The 20,314-nt window shown below is 40.2% G+C and overlaps 1 protein-coding gene across 3 annotated transcripts in view; it reads right to left on the bottom strand.

Moving 5' to 3' along the window:
* sfmbt1 (Scm like with four mbt domains 1) overlaps positions 1-18,251 on the bottom strand; it is a 29,300-nt gene extending 11,049 nt beyond the window's left edge. For 2 of the 3 annotated variants that reach the window (XM_058631663.1, XM_058631665.1), the window contains exons 1-11: positions 18,072-18,251; positions 9,038-9,093; positions 8,846-8,940; positions 8,125-8,368; positions 6,897-6,985; positions 5,499-5,751; positions 4,304-4,401; positions 2,737-2,838; positions 2,129-2,288; positions 1,934-2,016; positions 683-809 (exon numbers count right to left, since the gene is read on the bottom strand). In XM_058631663.1, coding sequence (XP_058487646.1) covers positions 683-809; positions 1,934-2,016; positions 2,129-2,288; positions 2,737-2,838; positions 4,304-4,401; positions 5,499-5,751; positions 6,897-6,985; positions 8,125-8,368; positions 8,846-8,940; positions 9,038-9,062 — 1,276 coding nt within the window. In that variant the 5' untranslated portion in view covers positions 9,063-9,093; positions 18,072-18,251. Of the gene's footprint in view, positions 1-682; positions 810-1,933; positions 2,017-2,128; positions 2,289-2,736; positions 2,839-4,303; positions 4,402-5,498; positions 5,752-6,896; positions 6,986-8,124; positions 8,369-8,845; positions 8,941-9,037; positions 9,094-11,175; positions 11,198-18,071 lie in introns of those variants that run through there. The other variant, XM_058631664.1, reaches the window with a different exon arrangement.
* Between the last annotated feature and the right edge of the window lie 2,063 nt (positions 18,252-20,314).

Genomic DNA, 20,314 nt, shown 5'->3' with positions numbered 1-20,314 from the left:
TCATCTAAAATAAGCACATTTAATTTAAGCTCTCTTTTAGTTCAGTGTCTATCATTCGACTCAACGAGGACACACGCTCTGGCTTGTTTTTACATGGTTGTGTTTTCAGATTCTTTCATATCAGGTCTATTTTATTCATTTCTTAAATCTCACTTGTTCAAAAGGCCTCCCTTTAAATTGCACTTTTACTAAACCTGGTTTTATTGTTTATTTGTGTTATTCTGCACTTCTACTGCTTTTATTATACCATTTTATATTTGTACCGTTGCTTTTACTTTATAAAAAGCACATCAAAGTTATTATTATGACATGTGACATGTCACGCTCTATATCCGTGGTTCTCAAACCTTTTATACCAACGTAAGTAACAACCAGAGAAAATATTGAGCTTTCAAAGTAAAACCATCATGACAAACGTTTAAATACAGTGGTGTAAATAGTTATATACATAAATAGATTTATTTCCACACACCAGGATAGTAAAATTATTTTCTGTGCTTATTTGTTTCATTTGTCTACTCTTGTGTACCACTGGCGGTACACAGACCACAGTTTGAGAACCCAGGGCTCTATATTGTTCTGCAGCCCCCGCTGCACTTTCTAACTGGAAAAAAAAAGTGCCCCTATGGCGCCAACGTTCAAAGTACATTTGATTTGATTCAATATTCCATCTTTCTCTCACCTTCCAGGCTGAGCCAAATGTATTGACCTTTGACCCTGGTGACTGTTGCCACATGAATGTTCTCGGGTGACAGCGGGTTGACAGCTTCCAGTTTCATGGCCTCTTTGAAGCTGTGGTCACACTGCTCCTGGCAGGGAAATGAAAGAAAGAGAACACTGAGTGAGAGCAGTTTTTACAGCAGTGGATAGAAGTTAATGTTCTTTTGAAGAAACTCTTTGATAAAAAGGTGAGAAAAAGTCACAGCGTGATCTCTGATTACATCGCTTTGAAACAAAAGAAACACGTCATTTATTTATTAAATTTAGGGGTATCGCAGGGTAACTCACGATACGATACACGACACATGGGCCGTGATACAATACGCGATACATGGTCCACGATATGATACGCGACATATGGTTCACGATACGATACACAATGAATGTCTGCGATACGATACACGGGCCGTGATACAATACGCGATACATGGTCCACGATATGATACGTGATGTATGGTCTGCGATACAATACGCAATAAATGGTCCACGATACGATACGCGATACATGGTCCACGATACGATACGCGATACATGGTCCACGATATGATACGTGATGTATGGTCTGCGATACAATACGCAATAAATGGTCCACGATACGGTACGCGACATATGGTCCAAGATACGATGCACAATGTATGGTCCGCGACACGGTACATGGGCCGTGATACGATACGCGATGCATGGTCTGCGATACGATACACGATACATTGTCCACGATGCGATACATGGTCCACGATACGATATGCGATACATGGTCCGCGACACGATACACGGTCTGCGATGCGATACAAGATACATGGGCCATGATACAATACGTGATGCAGGGTCCACGATACGATATGCGATACATGGTCCGTGACACGATACCCGGTCTGCGATGCGATACAAGATACATGGGCCGTGATACAATACGCGATCCATGGTCCACGATACGATATGCGATGCATGTCTGCGATGTGATACGATACGTGATACATGGTCCGCGTCATGATACACAATACATGGTCCGCGATACGATACGCTATACATGGGCTGCGACATGATACATGGTCTGCGATACGATACATGAGCCGTGATACAATATGCGAAACATGGACCGCGACACGATACATGGTCCACGATACGATACGCGGTGCACTCAGATGCTCGTTGTGACTTTTAGCAGCAGTGTTTGTGGTGTTTCGGTGAAATGGGTTAAACGCTGGTGACTTACGGTTGGGAAACAGTGCTCAGGAGCTGCTTCAGCCTCACACTGTTTCAGATAATCTGCCCAGTCAAAGTCTGGACCCTGGTATCCTGCACACGATGAATCAGGGAAAAAAGAACAGAGAAGAGTTAAATAAAGGAGCCAAAATAAAGCAGAGAGAGAGATAAATTATTTTTGAGTTAGTCATTAAGGTACACTAACCTGGTGGCGGGCTGAGAGGGAGTCCGTTTTTGAGACTCCACTGGGCAGGAAAGATGCCTGAACTGTCCCTGTGACACAGGAAAGAGCGTCCCGTACCTTCGGACTCCTCAATACCACAAAGATCATCCATGGTCACCAGGAAGTGCTGCTCGTTGAACACCTTTGGGAAAGAGGACACGTCGATTTTGGTAGATCGTTCTCAAGAGATGGCTGTAAAACCTTTTAATAAAAACCTGAAACAAACATTTGGGGCTTCTTTGATCGCGGCTCCTAAACCAAGGTTCAAAGAGGTGTCACGGTCTAGACAAAAAAAAATTTAGGACGACTATCTCACAGTCTGTGTGCTGTAACCATCTACGTCTTTTCATCGTGTACGTGAAATATCGATTTAATCATTCAAAAATATTGTATTTTATTGTTGGCCGTATCTTCTCAGCCACGACAAGGAACGTGGGTGATTTCTTTTCTTTGTTTGCTGATAAAGACACAGAAGCTCAAATGTCTACAGTCAATAAATTGCAAACAGAGGAAAGAAAAACAAACAAAAAACAACACAACACATCACAGCAGAGAAGAGAAGAGTTAGATTTGACAGGAACGTCTGTTACCTTGGTGACGGTGGCAGGTTTGATTGAAATCGGAGCAGCGGGGTCAACTGCCTCCAGTTTCATCGCTTCCTTAAAACAATGAGCAGCGATGGCAGGCTGATCCTGCACACGCGCACACACACACACACACACACACACACAGTTTTATTAAATAAACCTGTTTTAACACAAAATTTAATTACACGTGACGGTAACATTCTTGATTCTAGCATCAGGTCTGGGTCAAACAGAGTGCTGCATGCTCATTGGCTCAATGACGCTGATGAAATAAACTCTTTTAAAATTTGATATCAATGACATTGGGTGATACAGAGAGAGTTTTATAAATTTATTGTTTGTTGTATTCGAGAGAAAAGTGGAACCAAGTCAAATTCAGAGAGAGACGGGAGAGGCGTGAGTGAATCAAAGCCCTATTCACGCTGCTGTAACATGAAATAAGATTTTAACCAGTAGACAAAACAGGGTTCCCACCCATTGGATGACATCAAGTTCAAGGACTTTTCAAGGGCTGATTGCCTCAAATTAAAGGCAATTTTGTAAGAGCTCGTCTTCATCCACGGAATCTCACATCGCACAACGCTAGTGATTATGACTCCATCTTTGTCCTGCACAGGCCTCGTCTACGTACATCAACGTCACTTCTTTCTTGCACAAAATTCAAGCACTTTCAATGACCCATGGCTATTCAGGGCGATTCTTTTTAAATTCAAACTTTCAGGGATTGAAATGACTTTTAGGGTGATTTTTAAAGAACATTCAAGGGCCTCGCATCTGGACAAATGATTGTCAAAGTCACGTCTTTGGTGAGACGGGTCACGACACGTCAACAGCGGAGAGAGAGAGACACCGCTAGCAATTATGAGTCAACGTTAGTCCAGCGGAGGCCTAGTCTACGTACATCAGGCATGAAGCAGTAGGTGGTGTCGTAAACTTAAGTTCATTCTCCCACAAAATTCAAGCACCCCATGTCTATTTAGGGCAATTCTTTTCAAATTCAAACTTTCAAGGATTTCAAGGACTTATGGGAACCTTGTGAATGAGTTGAAGCAAGGTCATGGATCCATAATACAGTTGGAAATACTTCGACGCTGCCCTGGTTCAGAGTGCGTCCCAGTGTTTTAGTTGAGACCTTCACTGAATCATTATGTGCAATTCCTCCACAAGGTTTATTGATTATTTGCGTCATCACTTCATCTGTCAATTATTTCCTCGATTAATTGACGAGTCGTTTCGTGCACAAAAGGTCAAATTATTCCGTTTCAATGATTTCTTTGTTAAATGGAGAAAACATTCACATTTAAGCCGCTGAAAAATCAGATAACTTGCTGGGGATTCATTGAGTTGCAGCCCTAGATCGAACCTTGACTTTCTGGTTGGAGGAGAAAGCTTATTTAACCCCCCTGCCCCCCCGGCTCTCTCTCTGTACTCTGCCTCAAGGCAAATTTGTGCAGTCTTTTTTGTTTACAGGAAAACCATGTGGTGGAGAAACATGACGGTACTGTATGCCTCAGTCTGGTGGACTGTGTCACAACAATCTTGGATTCTCAGTTATCAAATCCACACTGACCTTGTTGAACTCTGCAGTCAGAGCCTCGTCCTGAGGAAGGTCCCTGATCCTCTGCCTCACCTCCTCCCACTCGTCCTCTGTGCGCAGAGGCACCAGATCTGAAAACAGGCAAACAGCAAACACATCAGCTGCTGCAGAGCAAAAACCCTCGTCTGCTTTTGCACACTCTCCTATGTAAATGCACTGAATTAGTTTGTCTGCACTTTGTCTGTATTTTTTTTCATAAAAAAATCAATACAGTCCAATTTCACAAGCACAAAACACACAAACTTCTTATCAGAGAGTTTCACAAGGTTTCAGGCAGGTTTAGAAGCACAGGGAAGAATAATAAAGGTTGTCACTTTTCTTTAAATATAAAAAAAGACATCACATTTCATAGATTATTTTTTGAAACAAAAAAAAAAAACAGTCTTATATGAAGGTTTACTTTAAAAACTGTGACTACATGACCTTTATGGCCTGATATTAAAGATCAATAGGGCGTATTTATATTTTTTGATAAAGACCCTTTTAATTTTATTAAAGTTAATAAGAAAATGTGATTCTTTAGTTGACAAAAATCAATGATGAAATTAGCTGCCACTAAATTTAATTGTCGGTAATTCGTCATCACACGGCTTTTATATTATTTTATATTAATCTACTGATCTCTGCTGGGAGTCGTACGTGAAACCCCACTTTTTTTTCCCCGATGATTCACAAAAATATAGATACTTTATTTATTCGTCTCCTACATGGACAAAAATTCTATTAAAAAAATTCTTATCTTTTGTATCAGAATCCCAAACAGCAGCAGAGTTTAGTCTCTTCATAATAACGTTCCATGCGAATTAACGTGGGAATAAAATGGACTTTTTTCAAAATTGAAGGTTGGGAACTAAAATACAGTTGGAAAAATAAAAATCTTTGGCGAAAACAATCAGATTTAATGCAAATACAGTTGGACTATCGATGGTATTTTCCTCAGTCACGGGCACACAGCACGCTTCTTACGGCAGTTTTCCTTTAAATAATCAAAACATTTCACTTCAATCCTATAAATTCCCATGGAATGTTTTCCAATTTGGGAATATGTAAACCTAAATATGAGTGAATATAAGTGATTGCACAAGCAAGGAATAAACACAACACTAGATGTGTTGCTGTAATTCTTCACGGGGCTCGATCGCGGCGTTGGCCCACGGCAGCCACTGACCTGCAGGAGGCCTGAGGGCGCAGTTGCGCTCTGTGGCCCAGCCGGGAGGGTGGAGGCGTGGGTGGAGGTAAAAGAGCCAGACGGTCGCCGGTGTATCCGGGAGGCCCTCGGTGCCCACCAGCCGCAGCTTCAGGCGTCCGCCGACGTTCTCCTCCACCTCGGCGGCCCAGGCCAGCCCCGGGTCAACGCTGTCCTGCAGCTCCACGTAGCAGCCGGCACAGAGCAGCTCCACTGGGTCTCGACCGCGCTGAGGCTGTGCAGAGAGAGGGAGATGAGAAATGAGACGCTGGCAGCGCATTTACACAAACTACATGTTATATGACATGTTGCACTCCGATAATCCATCTTTTTTTCATCTGTATAATGTGCAAATTTGATTTAAATTTGAATTTTTCTTGGTTCCATTTAACAAATAAAACCACTCTAATACAGGAATCGGGATAATCGTATGATATGTGGGGAGAAATGTGTCCACTAGGTGACGCACTCAAATGTGTGGAGGGAATTTTAATTGGAAAAGTAACGACGGAGGTTTTTGTTCGGATGTCAGAAATAATGGCACAACAATAAATTTGGCACCAGACGCTGAAATAAATGCCGGAGACCAGATTCAACCAGATATTTTGGTCACGTCCTGTTTGGAAACTATTCTGGGAGAAACAATCAAAACATTACAATGGACCCAAAAAATGGCAGCTTTATTTATTGGGGGCTGTGAACAAAAGGAATTGAGTTGAGAGACAGGAAATATCTCCACAATTCAGAAAGACATATTTATGAAAAAGGTGGAGCTCTGTCATCACAATTAGGAATCCTAACTACTTATTTTGACAATCCCCCCCACCACCGTTATTTATTTTTTTTGTCTTTTTTCCTTCTCTGTTTTATACTCTTTTTTTATGATCATGTGAAAATCACTTTCTGAGTAAATATGACAAATATGATTAAAAATTAAGTAAAAAAAATGAAAAAGTAATCATTTTGAGAACATCATCATTTCAAGGTTTGGGGAAACAAAGACAAACATTTTTCCACATTATTTGACATTTTATCGACTGAAACAATCGAGAAAATAATCTTCAGATTAATAGATTGTAAAATAAGTGAAATTTGTCAGCTCTACGGTAGAAAATCTGAATTATTTTGTCAGTCCAACAAATAACTGGACAGTGTTGTAAAACACTGTCCAGTCCAAATGAAAACCTCATTTTTTAAACACTTTCTTATTTATCTAGGTGGTTGGAAACACATTTTTCTGTGTGGTGACAAAGTCAGAAAAGACATTTTTATCACTTTACAAGATCGTCTTCATCATCATCATCATCATCAAATTACTCATGTGAGCACTGCCTGAGCCTTTGCACCAGAGTGAGTTAGTGCGAGTAGATTCTGACTGACCAGTTCCAGGAGGTTGGCAGGAACGCTGCACTCCTCAGCCAAGGCCTTTTCCAGCACAGCTTCCCAGTCCTCGTGCTTCTCACGCACACCTGAGGTGGATCACACACACACACACACACACACACACACATTCACAGTTTAGTTAATGAACCCAGTGGGTTTCAGGATCACACACACACACACACACACACACAACCCACACGGAATCTCAGCTCAGAGTATAAGATGAAGATAAACATGTTCTGAGCACACAGATCCAAGCATGTGGGCTGATGTAGTTCATTAGTTTTTTATATACATATACACATATATATATACACACATATATTACACATACATATATACACACACACACACACACACACACACATATATATATATATATATATCTCTCATCAAGTGTTAACTCTAAAACTGTGACGCTGTTGCTCATTTTCATCATAATCATGAATCTATAATAAAAACGGTACACAGGAGAAAAACAAGCATTTTTTTCGCTCCAGTGAAAACAAAAAACTTATTTGCTTTACTCCAGATAAATGTGTGATAACGTCACACACACACACACACACACACACACACACAATACTGAAGTGGATAATAACTACATAAAATACATACATGTTAACATTCACTGAATTAAATGATTCGTATTTGGCAACAACTTCTCTTGGCTTAAGTTTGATTATTGTTTCCTTTAATTCATTTATATTCTCTGTTGTTATTACGCATGTATAGGAAGTCATGTATTTAACACTTTAAAACACTGCAAAGCATCAACGCACATACATACAGATGACTGTGATAAAATAAAAATTACGCAAATTCTGTTCTCAGAAAGTTGATAAAACTCACTCATTAGTGTTGTTTAATAAGTGGTTACTAATATTATTATTTTTTATCATTGAACAGTAAAAATCTTTCCAGGTGGAGGAAAAAAGAAAATTGGCTAAATGTATGGGCAAAAAAGGTGGGAAAAAAGCTTTTTTTGCCCCAATTACAAAAAATATCAGCATCTGTCATAGAAAAAACCATAATGCTCGATATTCTACCATTAGCCAGAACCTGCACATAAGGGCTCTCACTTTTCCAACAAATTTATGACGTAATTCGTCCCCCAATAAACACATAAATCACTGACAACAGGAGGAAGCTCCGACAGCGTTGAACTAAAGTGTAATAATGTCACACTGATTCAAAGTTAAAGTTAAAGAGGTAAAAAGCTCACCCTCTGGGGCTCTCATGGTCTTGCCATGCTGGCGGCTCCAGCCGAGTGGATGAAGGTCCGCCGTCATGATGTCGCACCAGAAGTCGGCGCGCCGGTCGTCCTGGTAACCCTCATAGCGCAGCAGCAGCAGCTGCCCACACGTGGTGATGATGTTGGCCACCCAGTAGGGGGCGTCGGGCTCCGAGCGCGCGCACACCTCCAGCTTCATGCCGGGACTCAGTCCGGTCTGAAGGCCCTGGTCCACCTGAGACGGACGGAACCAAAACAACAACAACACGACGTCACTGGAAACACACAATTTGAAATCTGAAAATCGATGCAGTGCTAATTTCAAATATTTAATCCAAACCCGCTAAAACAGACAGGATATTTTCATGTTAATGAAAAAAAATTAACAGAGTCTTTTTAACGGATCTACAGTTCGGCATTGCGACGACACTCCAGTGACGACACTCTCTGACAGTCGAAGTCACATTTTAGTATCGGCTCAGCTGAACCTCGTCACAGCAGGAAGTAAAAAAACACCAGGTACTGTCGCTAATATAAAAGCAAAAACAACCCAAGAAGAATCAAACTCTTTGATGACTTTCTGCTTGAAAACTGCTCCAGATGATTCTTAACTCACGTTCTTTACCTTATTTATCAGATGTTACACATGACACTTATTTTTAAAAATCTACTCTGTGTGTGTGTGTGTGTGTGAGAGAAGAAGAGCACCCACATGTTTGAAGGCGTGATGAGGCACGGACACGGTTCCCGTCTCCTCCAGGTAGTCGTCCCAGTTAAAGTCACACACATCCTGAGCAGAGTCTCCATCTGGAAAACACACACGTATAAAAAAAAAAAAACACTGCAACTTTCCAATACTTCACCTCGTTTATTTCACACAGCTGTTCAAAAGAGTCCTCCTCACCAGACTCCAGTGACTCCTGACTCATGCTGGCGCCCCCTCAAGGCCAAGACAAGGATCTGTGAGGAGGAAGCAGAGGAGGATCATTCAGATTTATTCACCCCACGAGAGACGAAGACGAAAGACGAGGAAGAAATAACCGGCATGACGCGTCCCCTCCTCTCAGGTTGCAGCCTGAGAAAACTCTTTGCGACAAACGGGGAAGATTAACGACAAAGGTGATCCCGCCGACTCATAGCGGCGCGCTCAGCACTTCACGAGCCAAAACCGACTCAGCACAAAGTTACACGCACCGCGATCAAGAGTTACAACAGCTGGCTGCTCTGCATACACACGGTCACAGGCAGCAATTACATTTATTAGAGGAAAACAATGAGTCACTACACGCAGGCCACTTTATTAGGTACGCCTGTTCAACTGCTTTGTCGATGCAAACGTGAGGTAAGATTTATTAGTCCTGCAGTCACAGCAGCAAAGACAGTAAAGATTACACATGTGTGAACAGACTTGAACATTATCTATATATTGTACATGTGTACTGCACTTATATGTAAAATTACAGTACACAATATCTAAATCGACAGCAACTCAACACCTTTAGGCACGAACACATGATCAATTATGTTCCATCTGAGCATCAGAACGAGAAAGACAGGTGACGTTTAGCTGGTTTGGTCCATAAATTTGTCCCTAAATGTCAATCTATGGTTTTACAAATCGTGCGAATGACGACGTTCTTGTTTTTGTCCACAAACCAAAAACGATTCACTTCGTCACGTGGAGCAAAGGAACCAGAAAATAATATTTACATTTAAGAAAAACTTCTTAATCGCTGCTTCACACAGCCTTTCAAAATACACAACAGGGTTCAAAGAACCACACATTACAACCAACTGACGACAATCTGTGAACGCAAAACAGGCCAAACATTGAAGCAGAAGGAAAAGCACACTGTGTGTCACTCCTGTGTACCTAATAAAGTGGCCAGCGAGTGCATCTACCAGCGGTGAAGACTCTAACTATCGAAAATTACTTTAGATTTGAGAGACGAGGAAAAATTAACAGCTTTATTTTACAAAAAAACAGCTCAACGATTTCATGTAAATATCTAATTGCGATTATTTGGACTAAAATTGCGATACGTGTCACAATATGAGGGAACGGTAATGTTTTACGTCATTATTCTCATTTTCATTTGAATAACATGATAACTGTGTGATATTTGTGCAGATCTGTGACAAACAACAATGTTTATATGTATTCAACCAACTAAAGTGTGAAGAAAACAATCTCTGAATGCTAAAACAGGTCAAACATTGAAGCAGGATGAGCTGCAGCAGAAGAAAACCACACCTGTGTACCTAATAAAGTGGCCAGCGAGTGCATCTACCAGCAGTTGTGACACTAACTCCCGAAAATGGCTTCCGATTTGAGACAGAAGAGAAAGAGAAAAAAAAAACCTCAAGGCTTCAAGGCTACACTCATCTGTAGTAGTTTTCTGTTGATAAAAATAATAATAACACCAATAATAATAATAATAGTAGATCTGTTGAGACACCAAATCTGTGCTCCATATTCACTTTATCTGATCCTGGATTCAGAAGCAGTGAAAGAGAAAAAGTGAAATTACATGCATATTTGCTCTTCATTAGATCGTCACAGCAGATGGTCTGTGATGGAGAAATGTGTTTAACGACGCTGAAGCTTCACCTCCACAAACCTCGCTCTCCAAAAAAGAAAGAAAGAAAGAACGAAGGCAAGAAAGAATGAAAGAAAGAGGGAAAAAAGGAAAGAAGGAAAGAAGGAAAAAGGAAAGAAAGAAAGAAAGAAAGAAAGAAGAAAAAATCATTATCTAAAACCTTTCCTTCCCCCCAAAGACTCAAAGGAGCAGCGTTGATGTGACTGTGGACACACACGTCAAAATTGTGACACATCAAACTGACCCGCGGCATTGTGGGAAAAGCCGGACGAAATAAGTTAACACAACAAGAGCGGAGGCATGAATGAGAAAAAGAGCGCGGGGGAGGACGAGTGGGGAGACACACACACACTGCAGGGTGTGAGACACAGAGAGAGAGAGTGAGAGAGAGAGAGAGAGAGGATGAAGCGCTCTGTCACGGCGGCGGCTCCTTTCACTCCACCTGTCAGACTCGTCTTTGTCGCGTCTGACGTCTCCATTAGAGCCGCGGCCGCCGCCGGAGTCCACCGGGCTCCCACCGGGCTCCCACCTCGACCCCGGGGCTCTGTCGGGATCAGCACCGCCTTTCACCTCCTGACCCTGGACTCCTGACTCCCTCTGTCTCGACACCCCCCCCCCCCCCCCACACACACACACACACACACACACACACACACACACACACCAGTGGCTCATTGTCCCTGCAGGTCACACTCAAAGCAAAGGAGTGGAAAATTTTAATCTGCGTTAATTTCACTACAGAAGAGACAAAAATGATCTTTGCAGTTGGGTGCAAGGAAACACACACATCTATCTATCTATCTATCTATCTATATCTATATATATATATATATATATATATATATATATATATATATATATATATACATATATACATATATATACAGCTCTATATATATATATTTATAATCGATTACTAAATTAATCGTCAACTATTTCGATAATCCATTAATCAGTTTGAAGCTTTTTTCATGATTAAAACAAGATTTCTGATTATTTGAGCTTCTTAAATGTGAATATTAACAAAATGTCTTGAATGTCTTGTTTTGGCCACAAACCAAAGTGAATCAGTTTTAATGATTTCAGAACATATTCACATATGAATATGTGAATAAAAAATAATATAGCGAAGCTATAAAAAAAAAACTACCAAAAAACAAAACAGTCAAAAGCAGTCAATTCATTTAGAAACCGAGTCATTGCTGTAGCCGCTGTTTCAATATCATGAATATTTTCAGTTCCTGTGACCTTCTACGATCAAGCTCTGCGGTGTTTGTGTGCATGTGTGAAGTTTGCTGATGCAATTTTTAAAAAAGGAAAAAGGTTCTCGGTGTTTCCCAACATGACGACACTTAACGGCAACGGCGCGTCGGCAGAAACCAAAATGAAAGCCCTTTTTTTATATATATATTTTTTTTTATTGAAGCGTTTGCTTTGAGTCGACCTGCTGAGGCAGAGCGTTTGTGCAGCACAGGAAGAAAAAGCAACTTCCCCCTGTTTCATACATAGCAAAGTGGAGCAGAGCCATCAGCAGTCTGCTGCTGCTGCTGCTGCTGCTGAGTTTTTCTGCACCAACAGACTCTGACTGAACCCAACACAAACACACACACACACACACAGACACACACAAGATCCTCACTACATCCTCTATACAAGCACTTACTGAATTATTTTCTTATCAGCACTTAGCATTCAACTGAGCATTTCTAAACAGGCCTTCATGAACTGTAGAGGTCCTTGAGCAGGAAATGCAATTTAACAATGCACACACAAACACACACACGCACGCACGCACACACACACACACACACACACACACACACACACACACACACACACACACACACACACACACACACACACACACACACACACACACACACACACACACACACACACACACACACACACACACACACTGATTTCCATTCCCCCCCAACACACTGATTTCCATTCCCCCCCAACCTTACCTATAACCAGTTAATGCCTGTTAACCCTTAGCTTAACCATTAGAACACAGTGTATTTAGGCTGCTTATTTTTTTCACATTACCATATTAAGATGTATATGCAGAGGATATAAGAATGTGCAATATAGAGTTTCTAATATCCTTTTTTTTCCCCTGCACAAACTATCAGTAATCAGCAATCGGATGGGAAAAAATTGTCACAGTTCAAAGTTCGCTCATCTCGTTTTTGTTAACAAAAGTAAAAGAAAAAAACGTCTATTTTGTGACTTCTGCGATATGATTCGCGATATCAGAGGGAATAGTCATTTTTACATCATTATTCACATTTTCATTCAAAAAAAACATATTTAAAAGGACTAATGGGTGATATTTGTGCAGCTCTGTGAGAAACGAAGATGTTCTCTTCAGTCTGTAGAATAAGATGTGTAATAATCATTCATCTAAAATGATATTTTGACACACATTCTGGCTTCAACAAATATTGCGTCTCCTGCGATTTGAAAATTGCAGTAAGCTGTGTTGCGATTTCGATAAAATTTCGATTCATTGCTCAGCCCTAATGCCCTAAAAAAATGTATTTGAGAGCCTGAACATGCCCCAAAACTCACAGATTTTTGCGACTGCATCAGACCTCGCGAAAATGTACGTGTGAAAGTCATTTAGGTGACAAAGCGTGGAAAATTGGAAGTGGGAAAATGGAAAAACGCTTTCATTGGGTGTTTTTTGAAATGTTTCACATACATGAACAAAAGTTGGTACACATGTTAATCATGTCAGGACGGTCCAAAAGTCCAAAACGTTGTCCTGTTTTTTTTTTGTAATTTGCGATATAAAATTAATCCTAAATTTGACTCAACAGCATATAAGAAGACGGAAAAAAAGCACTTTGTAAAGACTGAAGATGCGTCCACATATTTACCATGGGTGCACCTGCGGCACTAAGGGTTAACCTCACCACAATTTAAATCTATCCAAGTCCTGAACTTAAACAGTTCCTCAGAAATGAGGTTCTGCCTCATTAGGACCAGGTTGTGGTCTCCATGAGGACTACTGATCCTGACAAGGTCAGTGTTCATACCAGAAAAAGGCCCTAAAGAGGCGACAAATACAAGCACACATGTGCACAAACAATTTAATGGCTCACGCTTAACTTAAATCCAGTTCTAAAAGTCTTGAACATGAGTCAAGATGTTGCTCATAAAAGAGAGGTTTGAGTCACAATTTGTCCTCAGAGTCTACTACAAACATGTAAAAGCACACAAAGACATTTGCATAGCTATTCTTCTTAGGAAACGGCATTGACTTTCATTCATTTAGTCTAAAACCTTATCCCTTAAACTTAAAAATAACAAGTCAACGCTCAACACTAACATTTAACATAACCACAATTCAAATCTATCCGATCCTAGAACTCAACCAGTTCCTCAGAAGTTAGGTGTTGCCTCATTAGGACCATGTTTTGGTCTCCATGAGGACTGCTGGTCCTAAAGAGCTAACAAATACAAGCACACATGCACAAAGACCATGACTAACCCTAACCTTAACTGAGCCACAATTCAAATCTTAGTCCTAAATAATGAAATCCTGCCTCATTAGGACCAGGTTTTGGTCTCCATGAGGACTGTTGGTCCTGAAAAGGCCCTAAAGAGCTAACAAATACAGGCACACACACAAAGATCATGACTAAACCTAACCTTAGCCTTAACCGAGCCACAATCCAAATCTTAGTCCTAAGCGTACACAGTTCTTCAGAAATAATAAAATCCTGCCTCATTAGGACCAGGTTTTGGTCCATATGAGGACTACTGGTCCCGACAAGGTCAGTGTTTATGCCAGAAAAGGTCCTAAAGCACACATGCGCACAAACAACTAAATGCCTAACCCTTAAACTAAATTGTCAAATGTGAACATAAAATGGGCAGCCCAGGGTGAAGAGAACATGAATTGGGCTAGTAACTGGAGGGTTGCCAGTTCAAATCCTGGGACTGAGGTACCCCTGAGCAAGGAACCCAATCCCCATAACTGGTGTTTGTGAAAAGGACGGGTTAAATTCAAACCGGTTCTTATTCCCCAAAACCAGGTGTTAAACCTCAAAAAGTAAAAAACACACACACTCAGTTTCCACAAGGACTTTTACTGGTCCTGATGAGGTAAAAGGTCCTAAAACAGGTGACAAATACAGGAACACATACATACACTCATAACTAAAAGCCTAACCCTTGACCTCAACTCAGTTCTTAAAGGTCTCAAAACCTCAAAAAGCCTGTGAGAACCAGCACAAATGTCCTCACAAGAATAGAGTTTAGTCTGAATTAGACCTCACAGCCTTCTACGGACACGTAACAGCACACACACACTCACAGACTGACAGTCTCCATGACGACTTCTGGTCCTGACAAGGTCAACATTTATGCCGGAAAACGTCCTAAAGAGGCAACAAACACAAGAACACATATATACACGCATAATTAAATGCCTAACCCTTAACCTAAACTAGGTTTTAAACCTCAAAAAAACCCTTTTAAGTTATGAGAACCAGCCAAAATGTCCTCACAAGGTCAAAATGTCCCCATAAAGCAGCCTGCTACACAATACAACTACTACTACAGTAACACACAATTCATCTGGACCGCCGAAGCCCGATCCCCAACCTTAACAACAACTGGTTAATGTCTAACCTAATTCTAAAACCAGGTCTAACTGATAAAGCCAACATGTCCTCACAAGGTAAGAATTTCTGTACAAAAATAATCACAGTTTGACCTCACAGCCTACTTACACACACACACACACACACACACAAACAAACACACACGCGCTGTGCGGCAGCTTCTCCGGGAAGCAGAATCAAAGTCCGCCTTCAATAAAGTGAAATCCTCTGCTGAAACATTTCACACATTGTCAACAGCGACAGACGACTTTATATTACGAACAGTAATGTGGCAGAAAACGAGCATTGGCTCCTCTTTAACGTGGACATTAACGTTCAAAAGCCTCTTCTCAGACAAAGCACTTATTTGTTTTCCCTGTGATGTTATTTTCACTCAGATGCCGTGAAAGTGTGTGATATGAATTTGTGGCAGTGAAGCTTAAAAAAAAGAAGACAGCTTTTCCCTCTCTCGACTGTCGGGAAACTGAACAACACTTTGTGTTTTCTTTGGTTTTATGATTCCGGGGTCAGAGATATCAGCCGCTGAAACATCTGTGCACACAATAAAAGGGAAGTGAGGGGGAAACTGTGTTCACTGTCCTCAAAAGCATTTAAACTTAAATTTAAGAAATTCTGCCGCATTCTGTCTTTTTAGAAAAACTGAAATAAACTCTGACAGAACGGGGTTCTTTAATGATTCTGCCAGTGAATTAAAAAATATTCGCATTTCATTTCCAGGAGTGATGATTCCTTGTGGACCTCCATTTACATCGGATGTCAGAACTGGGAGTGAGATCACCCCGTTCCAGTTGAAAAGTCGGAAAAAAATAGGGGTGCGAATCACCAGAGACACTTTGATATGATATTATAGCGATATTAAACAATAGGATATTAACACAAAATGTAAGTAGCGATACGATATTATCACAGTATTGAGGTCACAACGTGATATTTAAGTTGCAATATTATTGCGATATTTAAGTCACAATACAATATTATCACAATGGGATAACAACACAAAATGTAGCTTTAAGCAGACACTGGAGTGACTGAAATCATAACCATGGTCATGACTGCATGAAAGTAGTACTCGATACAGGTTGCAATACGATATTATCACGATATTTAAGTCACAGTGCGATATTGTGATGTTTAAATCCCCATTTTACTGTGATATTTAAGTCACAATATTAGCACAATATGAAATCACAATATTTAGGTAACAATACGATATTATCGCAATATTTATGTCATGATACGATATTATCATGATATTTAAGTCATGATACAGTATTATCACATTATATCATGGTATTTAAGTCACAATACAATATTATCACAATATTTAAGTTGCAATATGATTATTATCACGATATTGCGAAATTTATTTCACAGAGTATTTGCGAAAAATTGGTAAAGCAATTTTTTTCATTTACAGTTTCAGTTATAAATCAGTTACATGTTATTTGTAATATTATATCTAGTAAAATAACGGAATAAATTTCAACATTTAGACACATCATTTTGGTAACATACATTTTTGTAACGTTAGTAACGTGTTTTTTTTTTATATTACATTGAGTAACATGTTTTTGGTCACACAAATTGTTTTCCCCATAGTGTGAGAAACACACTTTTGTAACAATACAACATATTGTAATTTTTTTTTGGTAACGCAAGTCACATGTTTTTAGTGAACATAATTCTACATAAAACTTTCCTCTGCATCCCATTCGTCCATATTGGTGTAAATTCTCAGAAAGCAGATGGATGCAAACCAAATGAAGGTGAATATGAATATCTAAAGAAAAACAAAACAAAAACCTCTTTTTTTTACAATGATTGCAATAATATCATAAATCGCAATTAGTTTTGATCAGGATAATCGTGACAGGAAACGCTGACATTAGACAACACTCGTATAGAAAACAACAACAACAACAAATATTTCGACAATCAAATACAGAAATGTTTCCATTGAACAGCTGCGTGATCAAGTTGCACAATTCAGGGGAAGTTATATCAAAACCACAGAGGAGGAAAAACAATTAGTCAACAAACTACAGGACAACGTCCATGAAATTTTAACACATTTTTTAGGGGGTTATTTTTCTCGACTATTTTCAAACGAACTGAGGTCACACAACGTTCCTTATGTAAGACGACGTTACACAGAGTTAGTCAAGGGCGAATGAGTGGAAATTTCCACACAATCCACAATCTTTTTTAAACAAGTGTAAGTGCCTTTCACATTTTGCACTGGCTGTGTTTGTGTGGAGAGAAACCGCAGTGTTCGCGAGCACAGAGAGACAGAGAGAGAGAGAGAGAGAGAGAGAGAGGGAGGCAGAGAGGGACTACAGTGTCTTAACTTTCACACAAAATACACGCCGAGATAATTATCACATTTAATGGCCAACAAATAAAAACGTGAGCTCCCCGCGTGTGCAGCCACAACAACAGTCCGTGTGAACACACATTACCAAACAAATATCGCCTGCGTCCGAGTCAAGTTTCTGGACGTGACGGCTTTGAGGAATAAAAAAAAAAGGCAGGCAGTAACTGACTGACGAGCAGCTCACACTCGACCGAACAACCCGACCCATCTTTTTGAGAGACGGGAAAAAAGACGTACGTGGCCCCGCGGTACAAAACACCGCCGACACCCCGCGACCGACAACACGCGGCGTTTGAATATCTGGTCGCGGAATTCGCCTCTTACCGATAAGTAGTTTTTCCAAGTGGGTTTTTTAGATGCCGTTCCTCTCTCCGCCTGCTCGCTCTCAGCAGCAGCAGCAGCAGAAGCAGAAGCAGCAGCACAAAGTGCGAAGATTTACGCCTAGTCCGTGACGGAGATTACCGGTTGGCTCTTTCAAAATAAAGCGCTGCTGCCACTGATAACGTTGGAAGATGCAACGCGCGAGGTTCGCTGCCTGGTGTACGGAGCACAAGAGGGGACATGAAAGGAAAAAAGCAAGTAATATACTTTAATGTCTAGACTATAAAGACTAATTTCTCTTGCCCTCAAAGCAGTTTTTATCCTTATCCGATTCTTATCCTTCAGATTATTATTACATCTGTGTCTTTGCAATCATTATTGAGCGGGTTAACCTGCATAAAATCTCTTGAAACTTGGCATGGAGGTCAGGTCTGGGGATTTGCACCCTACATAAATGAGCGAAGTCGTCCAAGCGTGATTGTCTTACCGACATAAAAAATCTGCTGATAAGTGAGGGAGCGCAAAGGACAAATGTATTTGCAAACAATAAAAACAATATTTTTGAATGATTAAATTGATTTTTTTTTTTTTTTTTTGCTTCCTGAAAAGTGTTGTTATTGACACAAATCTAATTCCATAGTATTTGAGCAAACTCTTCCTGGAGTTTGAGCCAAAATGGCCACCTTCAACTTTGAGACCACTGGTTTAGGTGATGGAACAACATAAAACATACAATTCATGTTGGTTTAACTAATCTTGTACTTTACATTTGACTTAGTTAGGTGTAACTTATCGAAAAGTTAAAGTAAAAAGTTTAAACCTTTGTATTTATAAAAAACTATTGCACTTAAAACAAAACAAAGTAACTGGGACTATTCCTTTAACGCTGCTTTCTTCTTCTGGAGGAGGGAAGATCGTGGCGCTTTTTGTGTTGCGGGTAAAATCTGCGACACTTCCGGTGTGGTCCGCGCAGAGTCTCGTCGGCTTGACGCACTTCTCGTTCACGACCTCATTCCAATATGGCACAAAACGGCCAGTGCGCATGCGCGGCCGCCTCTTATGCCTCTGAGCCCGGCTATACACGATCACACACACACTCTCTGACTTCCATCTTCACACACACACACACACTCTCACACACATTCACACACACACAATAAAACAACCGACACTCACCATGTATAGGATTATATATACGAAATAAATGTGTTTGTATAAATCTATAAGAGACTAAACCAAGAAAAATCTGGTTTTAATCCAAATAAAGACGCTGTTGATGAGTCGCTTTTATTCCCAGAGGAATCAACACTTGAGAACTGGGATTAACGGCACTTATTCACACAGAAGCGACACATTTGCCACACAAAAAAAAGCCGCATTTAATAAAAATAAATAAAAGCACTACTTTATGATATCATTTATCAAATAAATCACGAAAATGCGCTAATATAACGCCTAGAAACATCATATTTGGCACAATAATCTTAATTTTGATGGATTTTTTGGGGATAAAAACCTCATTTTGTGCCTCATTTTTCTTATTTTCTTTTTTCTGTTTTTTTTTTACACACACACACACACACACTATGCCTATTACAACAACAGTAAATAATGGGGAAATGAATGAATGTGTATGTATGTAATAATGAACACATATGGTGGTGAATCATATCCACCCTCTGTGATTGGTTGAGATGGAAACTGTGAGCCACAGAAAGAGAAAGGAAAAAAGCAATCGGATTTTTGCACGAGGTGTGGAAACAATCGAGGGAGGGAGAGAGAGAGGGAGGGAGAGAGAGAGAGAGAATAAAAAATAATATTATCTGAAAAGAAAATGCCATTTATTTAAATGTATTCATCATCAATATGTATATTATTCTGTTTAATCTTATTTTTGGTGGGTTACTGTGTTTTATTTTAATTTTATTTTATTGTACTTATTATTATTGTTAATAATTTGCATATTATTATTATGTATTTAATCTCTGGATGCAGCAGCAGCAGCAGACAGAGGAGGAGGCTGCGGTTTGCTCTTGCTTCATATTTTCTTGTTTGTTCAGTGTGTGTGTGTGTGTGTGTGTGTGTGTGTGCGCGCGCGCGCGTGTATGTGCACCTGTGTGTGCGTGTGCGCGTGTGTGTGTGTTGCTGCTGTGAGGACAGAGAGGACAGAGGACAGGTCAGGTCCGTGCGCACTGCAGGAATGAACGCCTCTTTAATCCACTCGTGAAGACGAGTGGAGATAAGCA

Source organism: Solea solea, chromosome 6, assembly GCF_958295425.1.
Source record: "Solea solea chromosome 6, fSolSol10.1, whole genome shotgun sequence".
In the NCBI taxonomy this organism is placed as follows: domain Eukaryota; kingdom Metazoa; phylum Chordata; class Actinopteri; order Pleuronectiformes; family Soleidae; genus Solea; species Solea solea.
The sequence above is the reverse complement of the archived record's forward strand: the minus strand, read 5'-3'. Positions and strand labels throughout refer to the sequence as shown.